The 20818-nt window shown below is 41.7% G+C and overlaps 1 protein-coding gene across 4 annotated transcripts in view; it reads right to left on the minus strand.

Annotated features, from left to right (window-relative positions):
- TRIM36 (tripartite motif containing 36) overlaps positions 1–20818 on the minus strand; it is a 36732-nt gene that overhangs the window by 15354 nt on the left and 560 nt on the right. Inside the window, exons 1-3 of one of the 4 annotated variants that reach the window (XM_051789369.1) lie at positions 12173–12334; positions 10950–11184; positions 2371–2696 (exon numbers count right to left, since the gene is read on the minus strand). In XM_051789369.1, coding sequence (XP_051645329.1) covers positions 2371–2696; positions 10950–11184; positions 12173–12199 — 588 coding nt within the window. In that variant the 5' untranslated portion in view covers positions 12200–12334. Of the gene's footprint in view, positions 1–2370; positions 2697–10949; positions 11185–12102; positions 12335–20818 lie in introns of those variants that run through there. The other 3 variants (XM_051789371.1, XM_051789370.1, XM_051789372.1) reach the window with 3 other exon arrangements.

The raw sequence follows: 20818 nt of genomic DNA on the forward strand, positions 1-20818 counted from the left end.
AAAAACAAAAAACAAAAAACAACAAAAAACAACAAAGACAAAAAAACCCAAACAAATGAAAAAAGTTCATGCCAGCCTCTCTTGAAACAGCCATTAACTGTTTCTTAAAGCAAGAGCTGACATAACACTGCAACAATTTATATGATAAACCACATCGTCACTGGTCTTGGAGCAACAAAGTAAACCATCACCACCAGCCACAATTATTTTAAAGACAAAAGCTCCAGTGTTTTAATCTTTCTGTCTGACTCCAACTACAAGTTGTTCACACTGATGCTAATTCCAGGATCAGCTTAAACAGCATTGCAAAAAAACTGGTGTTCGCTAAAAATCATCTCTCAAAAACTGAACACATTGAAATAATTGCTCAAAGAGAAAAAAAGTGCCACTCAACTCCAAGTTCAAGCAACAGATAAAACCATATAAAAGGGGTGTGTATGTGTATTGGTTTAAAAAAAGAAACAATGTTTTGCCTCATTCCAGAGCACTACAAGGCAACACTTGGACCACCTATTCTGTAGAAGTTACCAAAGAATAGCTTTTGAGAAGTTTTTCAGTTTCAAGATGCCCATACACAGAAAGGACAGGAAAGGGTACAAAAACAGAAAACTGTGAGTAGTACAAATATAGACAAAACAAGCTAAACTGCAGACCGTCTCTGAAACCAACTTTCAAACCTCAAATGTTATCTTAGGGTATGGTGAAAAGCCCAAAGACAGCAGTCTCACTAGTGCCTTGGTACACTGAGACTATCATTAAGCCAAATACGCAATAAGCAATCCCGTTTTCATTGACTACTGGATTTGGAAGGAAAAAGAAAAAAGGGAAAAAAAAAGAAAACTGCCAGGAAAATCAATTGTGCAGGCAGACATCTCCAAAAACTACAGTCATTCAGTCAGTCTGTGGAAGTTATTTTTCCACAGCAGCGTACAACCACACCTAACAGAAAACATGTATTTTTATTCATCTCCTCAAATGATGAATTACAAATCTCAAAGCAAGAATTACAGCCTGAGAGCTAGAGACAGCACAGGTTAGCAGACCACCTTATCTAGTTCTCTCAAAACTCAAGAACAATCAGCCCAGTATGTTCTTCTCCCATCCACACCACACACACTACAAAGTGTTCTCCAGTCTGCTGGTAAATTAAAGTGACAACTGTCAACATTGTTTAGGAAACCAACAACTATGCTTTCAGCTCAGGTCTTCAGAATGCAGGGCAATGAAAAATGCACTTTTCTTTCTTTACATAAAATTCAAACATTCCTCAAAGAAGTCTCTATAGGAGCAAAGTAAAGATCAGTTTACTGATGTTGGGAAGCTTTTTCACAAAGTAGACCTATCTATATTGATTTACCTATACTATGTTTTTCTTCTTTCTTTCCCTCTGTCCTTCACACATACTTAAAAGAGCTAAACCTCACATGCTCAGACACAGTCAATACGTCCATGTCAGAACAATCTAAACCACTTCTTCCCCCTTTGCTCTGCTTTAACAAAATTCAACTACTGATTTTCAATCCCACATTCAGTCTGCATGTAGTATAAGATCATCTGGTACCTTTAAGAATACCAAAGGATTACAAGATGCCTCTCTGGCATTTTCAAGTAGCAGTGCTGCAGCTGTGAAGGTTTAGATACCGTAGAAGCAAAGATTTTAAGGAGCTGTACAGCATTTTAAAGCAAGAGCTAGAAGACAGCATGGAAACTTTCACCTTTCTCATTTATCCCATAAAGGGACATTTCATACAATGTATGTGCTAGCACATTTGAAAGCATATGAAGGTCCAGTCTCAGAAGGAAGGTACACTACTAAGTCAAGACCTTATTATACACCGCACATTAATCAAATTTACTTAATTTAATCAAAATTAATCAGGACTCCTTGACCATCAGCATTTCTGTTATCTGTGGGACCTCCAGCAAGGTCACCAGCCAGAGGCACAAAGCATGTGCTGGGACATTAAGACCTATTGTGGTCCTTTGTTAGAGAGATGGCATCTGTGACAGTTTCTCCTGTTGTGCAACTTGAATTCAATAAGGCACTGCCATGTACTGCACTACACTTAGAAGGAGAAGCAAATGTAACAGCACTTTGCAATCACTCTGCTTTGAATGCAGCAACAGCAGCAGCAGTGTGTAAACTAGAAAATTTGCCATTACATTTTTCTCTTCTAGATGCTAGGAAGGAGAGAAAGAAGATACTTCAAGATGGATCAGGTACAAAGCATCCAAGGGGAATGTGCCTTAAGGGGGCATGGAGGAAGCCAGGTGTTTTGGTTTTTTAAGTTTACCACACATCCTCCCTATGGCAGTGCCATTTCAGATGCTCTTCTGCAAACCAAATTCTGTAAGATATGGTATACTTACCTTGGGCCTGAAGTTGGTGGTTGGTCCTACATATTCATGCTGGGCTTTCAGAGTTCCCCAAGGATGGTGTATTTTGAAACATTCATTGCAATAGCTTGCACTGCAGTCCATGCAGCTCTTTGTAGACTCCTGAGGTGGAGGTTTGCAGAAATCACACATAATAGCAATGGCTGCCCTGGCTGCCTGTCTGTATCTTTCCACAATGGTTTCCAAAGTAAAGTTGCGAAATAAGCCATTGATGCCACGTTCTCCGAGGTCAATATCCCGCTGGCAACCCGGACAAGGAAATAGAGTTGATCTAGGAGTCAGTGAATTGCGTTTTCTGCCTGTGTAGACACCAAATTCCAATTTAAAAGCAGCATAAACAGAACAGGTTTAGATTTTAGAAGACATACGGGTATGAACCAAACTACTGTAACACATTGTCCAAACTAGTACAACACCAATTCATATGCAGTCTGCCAAGCCAAAGAGAATACAATTACCATGACAAGGTAGTTTAATGTCTGACTCCAAGGGACTTTACTCCTCGAAAATGTAATACTATGTTAAAATAAATTTAGCTGTTCCAATCCTATCTTCTTCATCTAGTTTTGGATGCACTTAAGTTGTAGTGTTTTGAAACTCTAAACACAAAACATTGTGGAAGCCAGCTGGTTTTTATGCTGACTGCCCATATAGAGAGCAACAGCTTTGTAGCATATTGAAGTGAAAGACACTTATTCCCAGAGCAAAACTACTTATTCCCAGAAAAAATATAGCCAATTTTGAACTCCCTGAAGTTTGCTTTGGCTTAGTTAAATTTATCTTGCTCATCCCAAGAGACATCATAAAAAAAGGGGAACAAGAGAACAGTATGACATCAGCCAAATCATTTTGTCAAAAAATACAGAGGCTGACTTGATGCTTGTTAAAAGGCCTTGATAAAGGATGGCTGCTAAATAAGCCCAGCACACCACAGAGGATCCTCAGGTATTTATGTCTGAGAGATTCCTCTACCCTGAACTGAGAAACCACAGATCTCCACTGTTACACAGGGTACATCCATCTTTATTCATTTCAAAAGGAAAAGATGCCGAGTAGATGCACTCCTACCAAACAGCTACACCCAAATTTCTTCTCTCTCCAAAATAAAATCACAGGTTCAAGAAAAGCCACAGACCTAAGGAGCCTTTGGAGTCTGTCAGGGGGATGGCTCACACAGACTCAAAGGCTATTTACAAGGTAATGTTGTTGAGTTTATCAGACAGGGAGTGCATCCCATGTCTCACTCATGAATGCCCAGGACGCAACTATCAGAAAGAATCCTTTATGTAATTTAGGAGCAGGCTACGCCAGTCTTTAGGCTTAACTTGTATTCTTCCAGCTTCTCCATACAAAGAAACAAAAAAACTCCATCTTCTGTAGCTGGTACATTCTTTTAAGACCCCTTTGAGAGCACTGCATATTGGTATAACTAACTGTTCTGGTTTCAGCTGGGTTAGACAACTTTCTTCTTAGTAGATGGTACAGTGCTGTGTTTGGGATTCAGTATGACAATAATGTTGCGAACACACTGATATTTCAGCTGTTGCTAAGTAGAGTTTGCCCCAAATCAAGGAATTTTCATTTTATCATGCTCTACCAGTGAGCAGGTGCACAAGAAGCCATGAGGGAAAACAGCCAGGACAGCTGACCCAAACTGGCCAAAAGGATATTCCATACCATAGAACGTCGTGTCCAGTATATAGACTAGGGGGATTCAGCCAGGAGTGGTGGATTGCTGCTCTGAAACACACTGGGCACCTGTCAGTGGATGAACAATTGCATTGTGCATCACTTGCTTCTCTTGGGTTTTATTGCTCTCTCTCATAACTAATTTTTTTTTATTATTGCTGTACTCCAGTTATGATTAACTCTATTCCAGCTGAAACCAGGACGATAACAAATTCGTAAATGGAGGTATGACTTTAAGGTGAATTCTTAGTGTTGAAACTGGTTCTTCTTCTGAAAGGGAAATTTGTTCTCCACTGTATTTAGTCAGTATTTTCTCATTAGAAATGCTGATGCTTTATTTCTTTCTGAAGTGTCCTTTGATGTTACCCAAGACACTTGCCTTGTGCTGTTCTCCTGCTGGTGTTTCACCTAACAATTCAAAACCTCCATTCCTATCATGTCCTTTCCAGTCTCTTCAAGAAAACACCAAACCAACACTCCCATAAGGAATTAGTTCCTTTAATTATCTTTGAAATTTGCCCCATGGTAGTTATACATGATTGTCAGCTAAGAAGCCACAACCAGAGCATAAGTAAGTGTGTACTAACTGACAGTCTCAAACTCAGCTGGTCTCGTGCCTTTCTGCAGGTTCTGAGCAGAACAACTAGACTGCATTACGTAACAAGGATGGGTAACACGAGGCACAGGTGTATAACTGTCTTGCTAAGGGAAGCTGAGATTTTTTTCCTAATTTTATTTTTTCTTCAGTACTTACTTGAAGTGAATTAATTACCCAAACTGCACATCCTTCAGTACCTGTAACTTGGCATACACAGCAACACAGGCATGCAAGGCACAGTAACAGCAGTGAAACACAGACTGTATTTCCAATGTATGCTCCAAGCTAGCAGTGCACACAGGAACACAGAGAGAGATCTTCTACACAGACTTCTACAATGGTATAAACGAAAAGATGACTTTGCATGCAGCATCATGCAGAGAACAGCTACAAAAAAGGATCTGAAACTTTTGCTGAAACTAAGAAAATCATACATTGTGGTGGTACATAAGCCATAGCAGAGAGCAAACAATGACTAAGCAAGACAACAAGAAAAAAAACAAACATGGTGCAGTGGTCAAGTTTAAAAATACAATCTGAAATTCATATTCATCCCTATGGAGACCTTTTATTCTGCCCATGGTGGACCAAAATGAGACTGTCATCATGAGCCATGCTCTGCAAAGACTGGTGACACTGCTTATGGAAAGCAATCCAGTATCAGGGAAGTCCCATGCATGTGTAGATGTCTCATCCCTTTTCATTGATAGCACTCTCAGGGTCTAATTTGGGGGTTTTTTTTCTGTTTTAAATCCCCAAAGTTTACTTGCTAAGCTCCTTGGAGTGCTCTGGCACTTTAATACTCAAAAGAAAGGAAACATTCTCTTTCTGCCTAGCAAGTCTTAAAATATTATTATGCCGTAAGAATTAGTCTGCTTTCTGTTTAAAGGGTTTCTACACTCGTATTTTAAAAAAAAAAGCACTGATTAAGTAATAAATTACTTTGAGCACTATCTTTCCTATCTGTCTTGTGTCCAATTTGCTAAAACGAAATTCTACTTATACACAAAAAAACCCCAAACAACAAATAAACAAAAAACCACATGGAACAGAGCAGCACAACCCCTGGATCTTGTAGACATGTCAGATATGAGCTCAGTGAAACTTAGTTCCTCCCCATATTCTCTTTTACACTTTGCCAATTCAGGTTGCAACAAAAAATATGTATTTTGTGACGTATTTTTGTAAAATATTAGGAATCATCACAAGAAATTTTCCACCGTGGTCTGTAAACAGATTGCTCCACTTGCAGTAAATTGCTCAATCTGTAACAAAAAAATTATCACAACATATGTTCATGCTTAGATTGCAAACTCACAAATATTATCATATAGATTGCAAAGACCAAAGACTCAAGTCAAAGAGCAATCTTAAGTATGTCTTTTAAAGGCAATGTTCAAATGTCCTCTTCCCAAGGAATTGAAAAGTCCAAGCTGCAGTGAATGGTTAGCAAAGGGATAAGACATCTTAAAGATAAAATTGTGTTTTCCAAGTAAACAGTATTACCAGAATTCTATGGTTGTGGAAGACATGGACATTAAATGTGTGAGAGTTTAAAAAAAAATAAGATTTTAAAAGTCAACTGGATTCTCTTAAAAGGTTGGGGGTTTTATAATATAACTGTATATTGCCACCCCCCCCAGTCAGTTAATGCTTTTGGATGAACTTTGAGAAACAAAAAAAAAACAACAAACCATGAGAGAAGTCAGTAGCTCTAAACTGTTACTTTCAGATACCTTAATTTTTCACAAAACAAGGGTGCTTTCTGCAGAAAGAGCAGATAAGGATAGCTTTCCAAGAGCTCTGATGGCATCATATGGTATCTTTGTTTTATGACACTTTCAGCCTTCAATTGAGGCACTTTAAACTTCCTCTTGTGATTAGCTGCTTTGTCCTCCACTGAGAGTGAAGTTCAGATTTGTCATTAGCTCACATCTTTCTTGTAGGATAACATATTCCTATGGATTGCTCATGTGCCTGTGAATACTGTCGCAATATGGAGTTGAGGGATTTTTTTCCTGTTTTTGACAGAGCATAACACTAAAAAAAAAACCCCAGTATTAATGTTAACAAGTCCACACAGTGGCTGAGTTGCGCAGACGAGCTGACTTTTGGAAGTGAGATGTACTCAAAACAGTGGCTATCCTTCAACCTAACTGTTTCATTCATTAAGCACACCAAACATTACAAGTCTGAAAGTTTAAAATGTTTAGCTTCCCTTGTATATTCATGTGCTTTGCAAAATTTTCAGATCCAGAACTAGCTACTCATATTAACATGGTGTAAATTTCAGTCTGCTTCTTTACCAAATTGAGCAGGCTCAAATACAATGAAGAAACAGTAACACCTTCCATTTAAAAGTGATGGCCAAACATGACCTTTAAAGGTTGGGAAGATCAGTCTAATAATTACACTTCACTACCAGTAAGACAGCAGTTTCACTAAAACTTTAGGATGTAAACTCATGAAAATTAAAAAGTAGGGGGGTGAGGGAGGTGGTGTGGTGACTACTGGGGTTTTGTGTGCATTTTTGCACCCATCAATGTATATTCAGTCACATACACCCACAAGGAAAAAATATAATGCAACTCTTAACTGAATTCCAGTCCAGTTGACCTTTAAATCAATGTTACACAGAATGAAAAGCTGTCCTTATAGAACTTCTTTGCTGTACCTTTGCTCACTGAAAAAGCTTTTTTGTGGACTTGACCACTGACAAAAAGCTATATGCTAACCAACAATATTTAACTCGAAATCTAAATGCTAGACTATCTGTAGCCAACACAAGAAGTGAAGCAATTCTACCTCTCCACCCAAAAGACCTCCTCTGTGAGGCTGCAAACAATGAACAGAGAGCTGTTTAGACACCAAAAAACAGGATATACCATTGGTTTACAATGGTTCAAACGAAAAGCATCAACTGTTTTCTCTCCTGTGGCTGTTAAACTTCTGCAGGGCTGAAAGGCAAGAATGTTTAGTTTCCTAGCACATGAAACAACTCTAGTATTTAAGCAGAACAGAAAAAGGGAGAAAGAAGAGATTGGGGGGGAGGGGCACAGGGAGAGATATTTCAAACATTCAGTTTCTGCATTACCCATCAGTGCTGCACAAGCATCAACATAAATACATTACATGCTTTAATTACATTAACATTGTAATTACAGTAACATTACAGAAAATAAATTAGCAATAAGAAATATCCTTCATTTTACATGCAACTTGATTTTTTAAATTAAAAATTATTTTAAATATAATATAAACAGGAGTGTTTTTAAACCAACACACTGGATTTTAAGCAGCACACACGCTCCATGTGAAAAATACAGTTCTACCAGTTCCATCCTTTTTACATTAAGATAAACTGTATTTGTAAATGCAAGCTGTGTGTGCACAACAAATACAGAACATGAACCATTCCTCCTAGAATTTCAAGAATTTAAATGCCAAATCCATTTAAAAAATAGAGTATATTCCTTACGGAGACAACAGGGACTCCCTAAGTGGAAAAAAAAAACAAAAAAGAAAAAACACACAGTGGGGAGAAAATGTCATATCCATTTTCAAATGTGACACTGATGTCTTGACAGTGATATGCTCTGCAAAAGCCTACCAGAAGTTATACATGTGAGACCATACTTTGGATGTTTTCTAGAACATTTTCTCTACTATGCAAGTATTCTATTACAAATTCCCCTATGGATCACAAAACAAATTAAGCAAGGCAATGCACATTATGAGTACCTCAGGTGCAAGATGACAAACGTGCAGATGTAAATTGCAAGCTAGTTCACCATTACTGGTACCAAACTGGTCTGAGAGCAAATCCCACACAGCAATGAAGCTATAATGCCTGTAACATTAGAAGTGAAGATACTATAACCTGAATTTACAAATGTATTCTTTAAAGCTCCAATTTCCATATGCTTTTCATTTTGCAAATTTGAACTGTTTGAGATGATAATTTTCCTGTGATGTGCATCTGCCCAACGCTCTTTGGGGGCAAGCCCATTATGTCCAAGTCTCAACTCCCTCTTGCTACTCATCCAACAACTCTTCTGGAAAGCAATCACCCCTCTAGTAGCAGGTCAGATGAGGAGATATCTTCCCATCAGTTTGCTGGGATGGTGGCAGACTACTGCGGATTTAAAAATTACAACTCCTGCAACAACTTGTGTGCATGTATCTCAGGGCAGTCTGAAAGTGGTAGGGGGAAATACCAAGAACTGGTTTTTTGCTTATCAAACTGATTTGAAGGAGTACCGGTGCTAACAACTCATTAATTGTTTAAAAGAAGCAGGTGAAATTGCACATTTGAACTGTGAATACTGGGGAGGATGAACTTTAGTGTGGCCGGAGCAGAGAGATTTCTATGAACAATTTTTCCTGCATTTTGTAGGCCTTGCTTGACATGACTTTAGAAGGTGCAAGAGGTGTAATGTTTATACTTATAAGCTGTGTGAAAATATGCAATGTTTATACTTGTTAGCTGTGTGTTTATAATTATAAGGTATGTGAAAATAGTATGTTTATAGTAAGAAAGACTTGAGAGACTGGAGATAATGAGACACCTGCAGATCTCAGGAAAACCCCTAAAGGCAGATCAATAGAAGGGACTTTGCATGCCAAGTATGATTTCAGGCCGTGTGGACAGAGCACCAGGTCCAATAAACTGAAAGCATGAGACACGTGCAAAGACTGAACTATCCAATCACCTTGTTGTAAGCATGTACCCAGAACAAACTAAACTGTATAAAAGTTAACTCATTTAAATAATAAATTAGACATTTTGCTGATCAAATTGGTCTCTGAGTAATCTGTCTGTGCCTCTCCGCCAATACTTTACTAGCAGGAAATGCAAGACAGAGCTTTAGAGTTTGCCTTGTTGGTGACTCTTCCAAAGCACCAGAGAGTGTGGTTTTAAATGGATAATTATGTCGGAAGAAAGCCTAAAAGCCAAGATGAGGTTTCTTTCAAGTACAGCATGCACAAAGCACTTTCAATGTGTCTCTGTAAAAAAAGATCAACTCATCTGTGAATTACACGGACAGCTGTAAGAATCTTTCTAATATGATACCATGAAGAGCATGAGGAGTCCTATAGCTAAGTGCTCTTTAAAGCTTTGAGCAGATCGCACTGAAAGAGATCTGTCCTCCAAATCTGCAACTGTGCAGTAATCATAATCAATGGGAATTTATTTACTGTAAGCATAATGAAGTGGGCAGGTGTGGTAGTTTGGACTAGGCCTTCCTTGGTGACCAGTTTGTAACCAAGGAAGGGTCCAGATTTACCCAGTATTCCCTACGATTTTTACGTAAGCCAGGCTATAAGAAGAAAGGAGGAGAGGCCTTCGCTCTCTTTCCTTCTGGTGGCTTGGAGGTGCAGGTTCCCTGCTGTTGAGTCTGCTGTGTCGGGGAGCGAGGCCTGGTAAGGCCTTGTCGACCTTGGGAGACGGAGGTTGCCAGCGATCGTTCCAGAGCGACTCTCCGTTGTCCCAAGGAGAGTAGTAAGATAGTTTTTTAGCCAATTCTTTTAGTTGCTAGATATTGGGCTCCTAATTGGGATATATATATTTTTTATTTTGGTTTTGTTCCTTTTCCCTTCCCCCTTCCCTTTCCCTTGTGAAATTATATATATATATATTTCAATTGTATATAACTGTAACATAAGTGTAAATATATTTATATATATTGCTTTAGCTGTCTCTCTCTCGTTTTGGTTTTCTTGATTGTTATTTCCCTCTTCTCCCTGAGGTTTGGGGGGGAAGGGGGACTTCTTGTGGTAAGGTTTGGAGACTTGGTAGGGAGCCAGCTTCAAACCATATCAGCAGGACAAAACTATAACTTGAAAAGTCTCTCTACAAGCTCAGAAAGAAGTCAGAACTACTGCACTGAGGCTGGCTGATACACAAGAGAACCACCTCAACCGTGCTACTGACAGGCAATAAAATCACTGAAATCTACATCTCTACGCTACTGAACATGATGCTGTTGCATTTCGGTGTAACTGAATTACAGAAAAAAACAAACACAATGGTTATAAAGATTTACAGGATGTCACAAAGACAAATCTATATGAAACAGAGCGCATTGTCCTTAAAAATATTCCCACTGTTATTGACACAAAATGAACAAGACTTGCACTATCCCTAAGTCATCTCTCTAACCGCAGCAGGAGTAATGGGAAGGCATTTTACCAATGCAGATACCAGTCATCTTAAGCCAGTATACTAATAAAATTAGGAAAACATGCACAAATTCTTACATACCTGATCTACTAATCCTGTCAATTCTGTCCATGCTAGAAGCAGAGATTCTGATTCGAGGGCTACTCTGATTAGAGGATTCAGAGCCTCCATCAGCAAAAGAGTCTTCAAATGCAAAAAGTATTTCTTTCACACATTTGTGACAGACATTGTGCTGGCATGGAAGGATCAGTGGATGGGTAAACAACTCCTTGCATGCTGGGCAGATAAGCTCTCTTTCGATACCCTTAATGGCAACCTTCATGATAGAAAGAGGGAGAAACAAGTGTAAGCGCAGGAAAACACGAGCCATTAAGATTTATGGCACTGCTCTGTCACCAAAATTCCATCTCTGTAGAATAAATCCACACAGTTTTATCTGGTTTGAGGCACTTCTCTGGCTAAAACTGCAAACAAATCTCAATTAACATTTATGAAAGCACTGACAGTGTTCATTTCAACTGAAGTGAGCACTGCCACTAGGCAAACTCAGTTCATCTTTAGGTCATGTCTGCATTGCAGGGGAGGAAAGGAGGGAGTAGTCTTAATTCCACTCAAGGACCTAGTGCAATGAGCGCAACCATACTTCTTAACAATAGGAGTCCATATGTTCAGCTTGCTTGCTCGCTTTTCAGGAAGGGAGAAAAAAAAAATGATACTAAGTGTCAGATACTCAGTACTGGTTAAACAACAGGCTTTCCTCACGCGTAATTCACATTTAAGGGCTGAAACTATTAGGACTATAGTTCTGAGTGCGGAACATCGTTTATTTATTTGTTTATGCGTTTTTTTACGTCCTTATCTGCCGCACAAAGATCCGCCCGTGGATCGGTGCAGCTCTTCAGTGATTCCGTGGCCCCCACGGTTCCCCTTGGCCCCGCGCCCCGCTAAGCATCAGGTGTCGGCGGGCGCAGGCACGGCCAGCCCAGCCCAGCGCCGCTCCCCGCGCCAGGGCCGCCGCCGCTCCGCCCGGGCTCCCTGCGGGACCGCTTCCCCCAGGACCGCTTCCCCCGCGCCCCGTCGGAAGGGCTCCGAGCGAGCCCTGCGCGCCGTCCCGGCTCCGCGGGGCTGCCGCCGGCGCCGCTCCCAGCTGGGCGGGCACGAAGCTGTCGGCGCACACCCATGAGGACGGACAGACGGAGAGACAGACAGACACACAACCTCCAGCCCCCCGCACCTCAAGCCTCCGGAGGGACGACGCACCCCGCCCCGGCGGCCGCGCTCCGCCGGTTCCCCCCCGAGCTCACCGCGCTCTCCGGCCGATCGCCCTCCATTCCGGTGCCTCCTCCGCCGGCTCCGGCGGGATCCGTCAGCCCGGGCGGGCGGCCGGGGCGCGGACGGGGAGCGCCCACGGCGGCGCCCGGCGCAAAATGGCGAGCGAGGAGCGGGCGCGGCTCGGGCGCGGGGCAGCGCGGGCGGGGCGGGGCGGGGTGGCCGCGCCCGCGGCAGCCGCCGCAGAGCGGAGCTGTCCAGCCGCTCCCGTCGCTCCGGTCCCCGCGGGAGCCGCCGATTTCGTGGCTATTGTTTTGGTTCTTGTCTTTCGCCGAGCGGCACCGGAAATGCCGCCCGTCCCGGCGGCCAGGAGTATCGAGTGCTCTCCCGCTCAGCCCCTGCCATTGATAGCCTCCCTTGGTGCCCATGTCAGGGAATCAATGAATGGTAGAACGCTTTCGGTTGCAAGGGACCTTAAAGAGCACAGAATCAATTAGTTTGCAAAAGACCTCTGAGGTCGTCGACTCCAACCTGTGAGTGAACACTATGTCAGCCAGAACATGGGGCAAAGTGACATATCTAGTCTTTTATTAAACATCTCCAGGGACGGTGACTCTGCCATCTCCCTGGGCAGCCCATTCCAATGTCTAATCACCCCTTCTGTGAAGAAATTCTTCCTAATGTCCAACCTAATCCTTCCTTGGTACAGCTTAAGACCGTGTCCTCTCGTCCTGATCATCTCACTCCAACCCTCCACTATAGGCAGGGACAACTTCCACTAGACCAGATTGCTCAGCCCCCCACTCAACCTGGCCTTGAACACTTCCAGGGAGGGGGCATCTACAGCTTCTCTGCACAACCTATGCCAGTGCCTCACAACCCTCATACTGAAGAATTTCTTCCTAGTATCAAATCTAAACCTGTTATCTTTAAGTTTGAAGTCATTCCCCTTTTTACACTCTCTGCCCACTTAAAAACTCACTCTCCCTCTTTTTCATAAGCTGCCTAAGTACTGAAAGGCCACAGTGAGGTTACCACTGAGCCTTCTCTTTTCTGTCCTTTGCAATCCCAGCTCTCTCAGCCTGTCTTCACAGAAGAGGTGCTCCAGCCTCCTCATCATTTTTGTGACCTTCCTTTGGACTTCTTCCAAAAGGTCTGTGCCTTCTTGTGCTGAGGACCCCAGAGCTGGACACAGTACTCCATATGGGGTCTCATTAAAGCAGAGCAGGGGGGAATAATCAGCTCCCTCACCCTGCTGTTTTGATGCAGCCCAGGATAATTGGCTTTCTGGGCTGTCAGCAAACACAATGTTGGCTCATGTCCAACTTTTCATTCACAAGAATTTTTCCACAGGACTGCTCTCAGGGACTTCTTTTCCCTGTTTGCACTTGGACTTGTTGAACTTCATGAGGTTCTCCTGGGCCCATTTATCCAGTTTGTCCAGGTCCCCATGGATGGCATCTCTTCCTTCTTTTGTGTCAACTGCGTGACTCAGTTTCATGTCATCTGCAAACTTGCTGAGACTGTGCTCAGTCTCACTGTCTGTGTCACTGATAAAGATATTGAAGAGCACTGACCCCAAGACAGAGCCCTGAGGGACACCACTTGTCACTGGCCCCCACCTGGACATAGAGCCATTGACCACAACCCTCTGGCTGCATCCATCCAGCCAATTCCTTATCCACCAAATAGTCTGCTGCCCAGGCTGCCTCATATCTTAACCTTTTTAATGAGCCGGCTGCACTGGTGAGCACCAGGTTCAGTAACCCTTCTCCTCCTCTGGCTGCTTTTTCTAGTATTTGCACCAGGAACTTGTCCTCAATGCACTCCAGGAATCTCCTGGACTGCTTACAGCCAGCTGTATTGCTTTCCCAGCAGATATCTAGGTGGTTGAAACCCCCCAGCAGGACGAGAGCCCGTGAGCACAACGTAACTAAACCGAAGCAAAAAGTCCTCACCAACAGGCTCCCCCTGATCATGCAGTCTGCAGTAGACCCCAACCACAGCATGCCCTTTGCTGCCCTGGTCATTGATTTTTAGCCATAAACTTGTTCATGGCAGTTTCTCAAAGGCAGCTCTTCACAGTCTATCCATGTTAGAAAGGTGTGTGGCTTTCTTTGGGAAGAACACCACCATCTTACATGCGGTGTGGGAAAGGCAGCTGGACCGTATACTTTAAGGGTGCAGGAGGCACACACCAGGCAGCTTTTGTGGCAGCCAGGATGAAAAAGAGGTGGGGAAGAGGTTATGACTGTCAGTATCCCCTACTCTCCACTTACAGTGTATTTCCATTGGAAAAGGGATAGTAAATACCCTTTTCACCATCTGCCAGAACAAACGAAAATACTTTTAAATCTCCAACATCTCTGGGTTTTGGGAAGGGTGTGGACACCACCATTGCAGATGCAATAGTTAATATAGCATTAAACTAAGGGATTAAAAAAAAAAGGAAACTTGGAATGAAAGCATACACTGTATGTACATTACACAACGGAAGGAGGTTTAGTTAATTAAAACAGATGAAGCCTGAGCTGTGTGAATGATGAAATGCTGTCAATTTGACAAACCCTAAACTTGACCTACTTGCCTATTTAAAAAACAAACATCAGGATAATAAGTTCATTTTCCCTCAAAATTACCCTTCCTATGAGTCAATAAAACAAACATACTTGAAATGTCTTACTTCGGTATTATTTATACCTGTTTTTTGGTGGTCTGGACATGAAATTCAAAGGGAAAATTCCACTCAGAAATCATGAAGGCAGGTGATTTTTTGCATGTCCAGTACTACAAAGAAGAACTTTCTACAGAAGACTTACAATGTTTCACATTTACTTTAGAAACCACCCTCATAAAAATAGAGAGTACTGTGCTTGAAATTGTTCTGATAATACCAGTAAATGGACAGTATGCATATTCAAACTGAAACATGTCACTTAACTGAGAAGGGGGGAGAACGTGTTGGTAAGGCCATGGGTTGTCAGCCTTCCAACTACATTTTGACTAATGATTTACAAGCCTCTGAATCATTATCTTTATACTATTTACTATTCTTTAACCACCTCTACTATCCCCAAATGATGCTACAGGCAGGCTTTAAGGTTGCAGCTCTTTATAAGCCCTTGTCTACAATAGCACACTACCCATTGCTGACACTGGATGTCGTTTATTTGGGGCCAGATAAATGATCAGCTGCAGATTAGAACAAAGACCCCTTGGCTGCCTTTGAAACAGAAGGAAGAAATTTTGTCTTTGGTGGTAGAGCAAGGCAAATAATTTTGCATTCATTTCAGAGGTGGAAGTGCCAGCACAGGTGGGTGCTACTGGTGTGGCCAAACCTGGAGCACACATTTTCCTCCTGTTCTCCCACAGCCTTCACGTGGGCTACAGTGCCAACTACTGTTAATGCCAGGACTTGTGAGTGATTCTTTTTTCAATCCCTTAATAGATCATTAAGGTATTATCTTGTTTGTGTGCCTGTTTGCTCTGGTTTCAGGGTACTTTACAGCAGGACTGTAATTACCACCTCCATCACCTTAAGATGTTACATGGGTGAAAATGTCCTTGAAGGCCTCCAAAGGTCAAAACTTCCCCTTCTGCACTCACACCTTTTTAGTAGCCTCCGCCAGCCTAGGACTACTAAATTTGCAGTACCAAAATTTGCATTAGCTTTATGGTACTGAGAAGAAAGCACAACAGTTAGGAATCACTGGTACATTAAAAAGGTAAGAGCAGGAACCAGTGTCAGAAAAGGCTCCTGTCCTTAGCCTCTGCAGAAGGGGTTAGTAAGACCAACATTGCCACAGAGCTTGGACCTACTCTTCTGCTTTGCTTCCAGCTAAAAACACATTTCAGTTAGACATCTGTTCTGCTCTCAAGGGACTCCCTTTGCATGGAGTAATGTCTGGGAAGTGTCAAAATAGTTCTAACACATCCTTCAGGAGGCAGGGTCTGACCAGGCATTATGGCGTGCCTTGCGTTCACAAGACAGCAGAAGATAGAAACTGGAATGGGTAGGGATTACCATCTTATTTTCCCTCCTCCCTCAGATTAAAAGCGGTTGTTAATTTAATAATTGTTATGCAACAATCTCCCAAGTGCTCATTCCCATTAACTATCAGTATAATTTCAAGGAGGACGCAGCACTGGTTTTCAACTAACTGTAAAAATCCCATACTTGTTAAGCAGTGCAGTTGCAATCCTACTGCGTGAAGCAACACAAGCCTGTCCCAAGGCACCAGGGAGGTTCTGCCAACACCTCCCCTGCCTTCAGTAGTCAGGTCCTCAGACCAAAGCTTTTCAAGATATTTATTTTCATGCTGCTTTTGCAACCATGGCTCAAGACTCAGTCAGTTTCCTGATGGTCTGCACTCCTCTGACTGAAGAATAGAGTCAATGCATCACAGCAGAGATATGCAGGATGAAGATGGTTTTTTTTTCCTGAGCTAACACAACTGACTTGGGGATCAATCACAGACACTTTTCTCTCTGTGCAATGTAAGTATTTACTTCCAGGATGGATGCAGAGGGGTTTTAGCCTGCATCCCACTCTCTGTAAATTGTCAGTGATACACTTTGCTTCTCTACTTACTCCTGAAGATGACTCCTATCCAGAGGATTTTCCCAATCATCCCAAGATCTATTTTTAGCTCAGCAATAAGGCAGGAATTTATGTTGTCTGAGAGAAACGTGCCTGTTTTGGCTCGGAAATACAGGCTTAACTTTGTCTTTGCAATGGTTATCCTTCAACCGTGTGACCCTGAACAGCCAGCAAGTATCTATAGACCTTGGGTGTTTTAAAGTTATTATGACTTGAGAATTTCTTGTTGTAAAACAAAAGTATCAGTCCCTACTCCTTTGATTCAGGATTGTTTATCTTCTCTGCAAAGATGTCCTACAGGCCCATAACCCTCAAGTTTGGATGGGATTCCTAACAGATCCCATAACCTGATTTGAACTGAACAAGTTCTGAAGGTCCCACATGACACTGCTATGCACAGAGCACTGAGTCAGTAAAGGCTATGCTCATCAAACTGTCAGAATATTGGGGCTGCAATCAGCTTTAGGTAGGATTTGTAACAAGGACATCTCAAAGTATGTTAAATTGACTCAGAATATCTTTACTTTTTCACTTACTGCCATATGTACAGTACTCTACTTCATGTCCAGGACACCTGGAAAGAAGTACTTGCAGGAGAACCAAGGAACAACTACAGGCAGCAGTCCACACAGAGGACTCTGCTCTTTCCCTTCATGCATTGTAATCACTTGCCAAGCAAATGAAAAAATTATAATGAAAAAGCTTTACAAAAATACATGATATTCAGATCAAAAACTTCCAGCTCTGAATTAGGAGAGAGTCATACATGTGAAGAAATGACTACTGTTAAGTAGAAAGGAAGTGTAAAGGTTACTCTCAAAAGGATTTCGAATATAAAACATTTACATTTTTAAAAAAATAATAAAATCAAATTTACAGGAAGACCAGTCACAGACTACATTTCTGACACCATAAAGTTATTACATGAAAAATAAGGACAGTACACATGGAGCACATGGGGAACCTTCTCTCCTTCACTTCAGATTGTAGATACCCCTGTCACAGAGGACAGGGTTGTCAGCTCTCCCTTGCCATGTCATATCCCGTGCATTTGAACATGCTTCAGGGAACCAGCTACTGGAAAGATGAGGACATGTCTAAGATGTGGAAACACACCTTTGTCACACAGGCTGACTAACTCAGCTAAGTAACTGTGATTAAAAGCTGTGAAGACAGGCAAATTGGATTCCAATTGCTCTTGACTGCTGGGTTTCAAACTCAGATCCCTCTGCAGTATCTAACTTAATATTGTTACTTAAAATTGAACTCCAAGTTATCTTTACGTGCTCTTTCACCAAAGTCGTCTTTTTGTGCAAATACCTTTCACAATATATACACAGTCTGGCACGCTGTAAGTCAATACTCTGTAAATTGAATAATTCACTCTTAAAGGTGAGGTCCTCCTCATAGGCACCCAAACCCCAAAGAAGTGCTTTTCTACACATAAGCAAGAAATACGTAAAGCCTTATCTTCTTCAACACGAGGAATAGATCTCCAGTTCCACTGAGTCAGGCAGCCCAGAGCAACCTGCCAGCCCCCACTACTAAATTATGCTGTATTTCCCTTCTCCAGCTTCTCACGTGGTTTGGATTTGGACCCCTATATGGCTCTATCCCTTAATTTCACCCCGATAAAAGCTGAAATGCTACCACAAGAGAATTTTCCATCAGTCTTTATATGAACCAGGCTGAAGAAAGGAACAGAAATCAGTGTCACCTGCTGGTTCCAGGTGGAGATCATGCAGAATTTCAAATGTTCTTAAAATTATCTTTATATATTTCTCATGTTCACATCATGTGGGGTTTAGGGCTTGTTTCTAGTAGTGTCTATCTCTCTACATGCTTTTTCTGGAGAATTGTTTTAAAGCTGTTCCTCCTGAACAACAAATTGTCAGTTTCTGCAAACAATGTGAGGGAAAAAAAATTTAAAAATAGGGCAAGAAATCAACAGCTAGTGCACAAGGATAGTGTCAGTGTCATTACTCTATCTTTGAAACAAACATATCAGCTTATTGATTTTATTAAGTTACAGAAAAATGCCTGAAAATGGTTTTACAAAACAGATAGCAAGCATTGGTGTCATTTACCCCATCAGACATCAATATTTCTTTACAGCACCTAAAACTTATTTGAAGTTAATATTACGAGAGAATCAGATTCATTAAAAAAACCCACACCCATACATCTGTGCAAGTAAAACAGTTTGAAATGGAGCTTGGGTGAATAACTGGGGGGGGCGGTATGTGTGAGTTTTGACTACTGCAAAAGTCAACTTACAGGGAGGAAGTTGGGGGTGGGACAGGGAAGATGGGGGTGTTGGAAGAAGCCTAAGACTGTGTCTGGAATAATACATCATTTTGAGATGGTTGGGTGTTTGTCCTTGCTGTTGTTTGAGCTGATACTTCAGAGTCCTGAAAAAAGGTCATATAATCTCCTTCTGCCCCAGTGCATCCGATACAAAATGCAGTTAGTTGTTAATCTATCACAGGGGTATTTTGGAGTTCTCAGATGCTTCTGTGACATTCGTGACAGGTGCCTTGGAGGCCCAGAATAACTCAGACTTTGTGGATATATAACAGATGTTGTGGATATATGGATTACACAAGGACTGTTTTATTGGGACTAAAAGTGCTACATGAACCTTTCTGTTCTAGGTACAATATGCAAGTTGTGTATGTGAAAGAGACTCACAGAGGAATAATTAGTATAGATCATTAATAGAGACAGTAGGTTTTTGAAGTGACATTCCCTGGGGAAAAGTGACATATAATGATTTGCCCTGTTTGAGAGGTCTGACAGAGGCTGCAAGCTAAGTGGAAAAACAGCATGCTTGCCAAAAGATGTCACATGCCCAGCATCTAAGAGCTGATGCATCGTACCTGTTGGGACCCATCGGGACCCTACATATGGAGAGCTGAGTGTGTAAGTGTAAAGTATTCTTTATTGATCCTGTTGTTCTAATAGTTCTTTGTTCAGTGAAAGACAAGATGCTTAGCAGTTAACTCAAAGCATGTTAATGCTTCCAGGTTTTATGGTAAAAATTTTATTGATGTAGAGGAATGGGAAAGGGAAAACTGGGGTTCTGGAACCTCTAAGCAACAATATCCTGGCCTCAAGCAAACACAGTTTACCATACAGAAGAGTCCTTTTGCAGACATGATTTATGTCATCTGAGAAAGCAGTTTAATTATCCCAACAGAACACCTCCAAGCTGCTGGTTAACATCAATAAATTACAAAGTGGATGTAATCTAAAACCCTGGTATGAAGGGAAAAAAATACAAAAGGCAAATGTGGAGAGCAAGAGGTCTCAGAGCTTGGCATTGGAGAGGGTCAAGCAGTGACTGCCACTGTGGAAAGTCTGTGAAGGTCACAGAGCTGGTACTGCTCCTCTTTTCTTCGAGTACATCAAGTGTCTGTGATGATGGGACTTGGCAATATTTTTGTTCATGTATAAACAACAGCACTGTTTGTGATTAACTTGCATATTTCACACTACTGTGCTAACTCTGCTGTCTACCAAGCCATATGCTCTTCCAGAGGGTGTCTGATTAAAGTACAAACTGTCTAACTGTGGGAAAAGGGACACACATAGCACGCCATTACAGGCTAAGGTAGTTTCTGGCCTGAACCCCTTTATGATTTTGTTTATTATGTAAAATGAACAGTAACAAGACTTGTTCATCTGAATTTTCCTTTAATGCCACAGGCATGGTTACTCCTGGGCAAGGAGAAGAAAATTATGCAGGAAGTGCTTCATTCACCTGCTCTAAAGGTTCGTCCAAAACTTTCAGAAGAGGGGGGGAGGAGAGGGAGGAGGAGAAAGACGCGCACAAAGAACAGGCTGTAAAGGCAGCCTTTGGAGATATGCTAGAAAGTCACCAGGATGCATTTGAAACAATCTTTCCAATAGCACCATTGTTTGCTACACTTGGTTTTAAGTTTAGAATATTGTGACTGCTTCAGTGTTTTGAAACCCACTGGCGGAGTCTTTGGGGCTCCCGGGTTTTCATATATACCAGCAGTTCACAAGTACAAAAAGTTGGATTCCCTCCTTTTTTCAACAAAAGACACGTGCAAGT

The sequence above is a fragment of the Manacus candei genome, unplaced genomic scaffold, assembly GCF_025592945.1.
Source record: "Manacus candei isolate 608988 ecotype Guabito, Panama unplaced genomic scaffold, ASM2559294v1 h1tg000027l, whole genome shotgun sequence".
NCBI lineage: Eukaryota > Metazoa > Chordata > Aves > Passeriformes > Pipridae > Manacus > Manacus candei.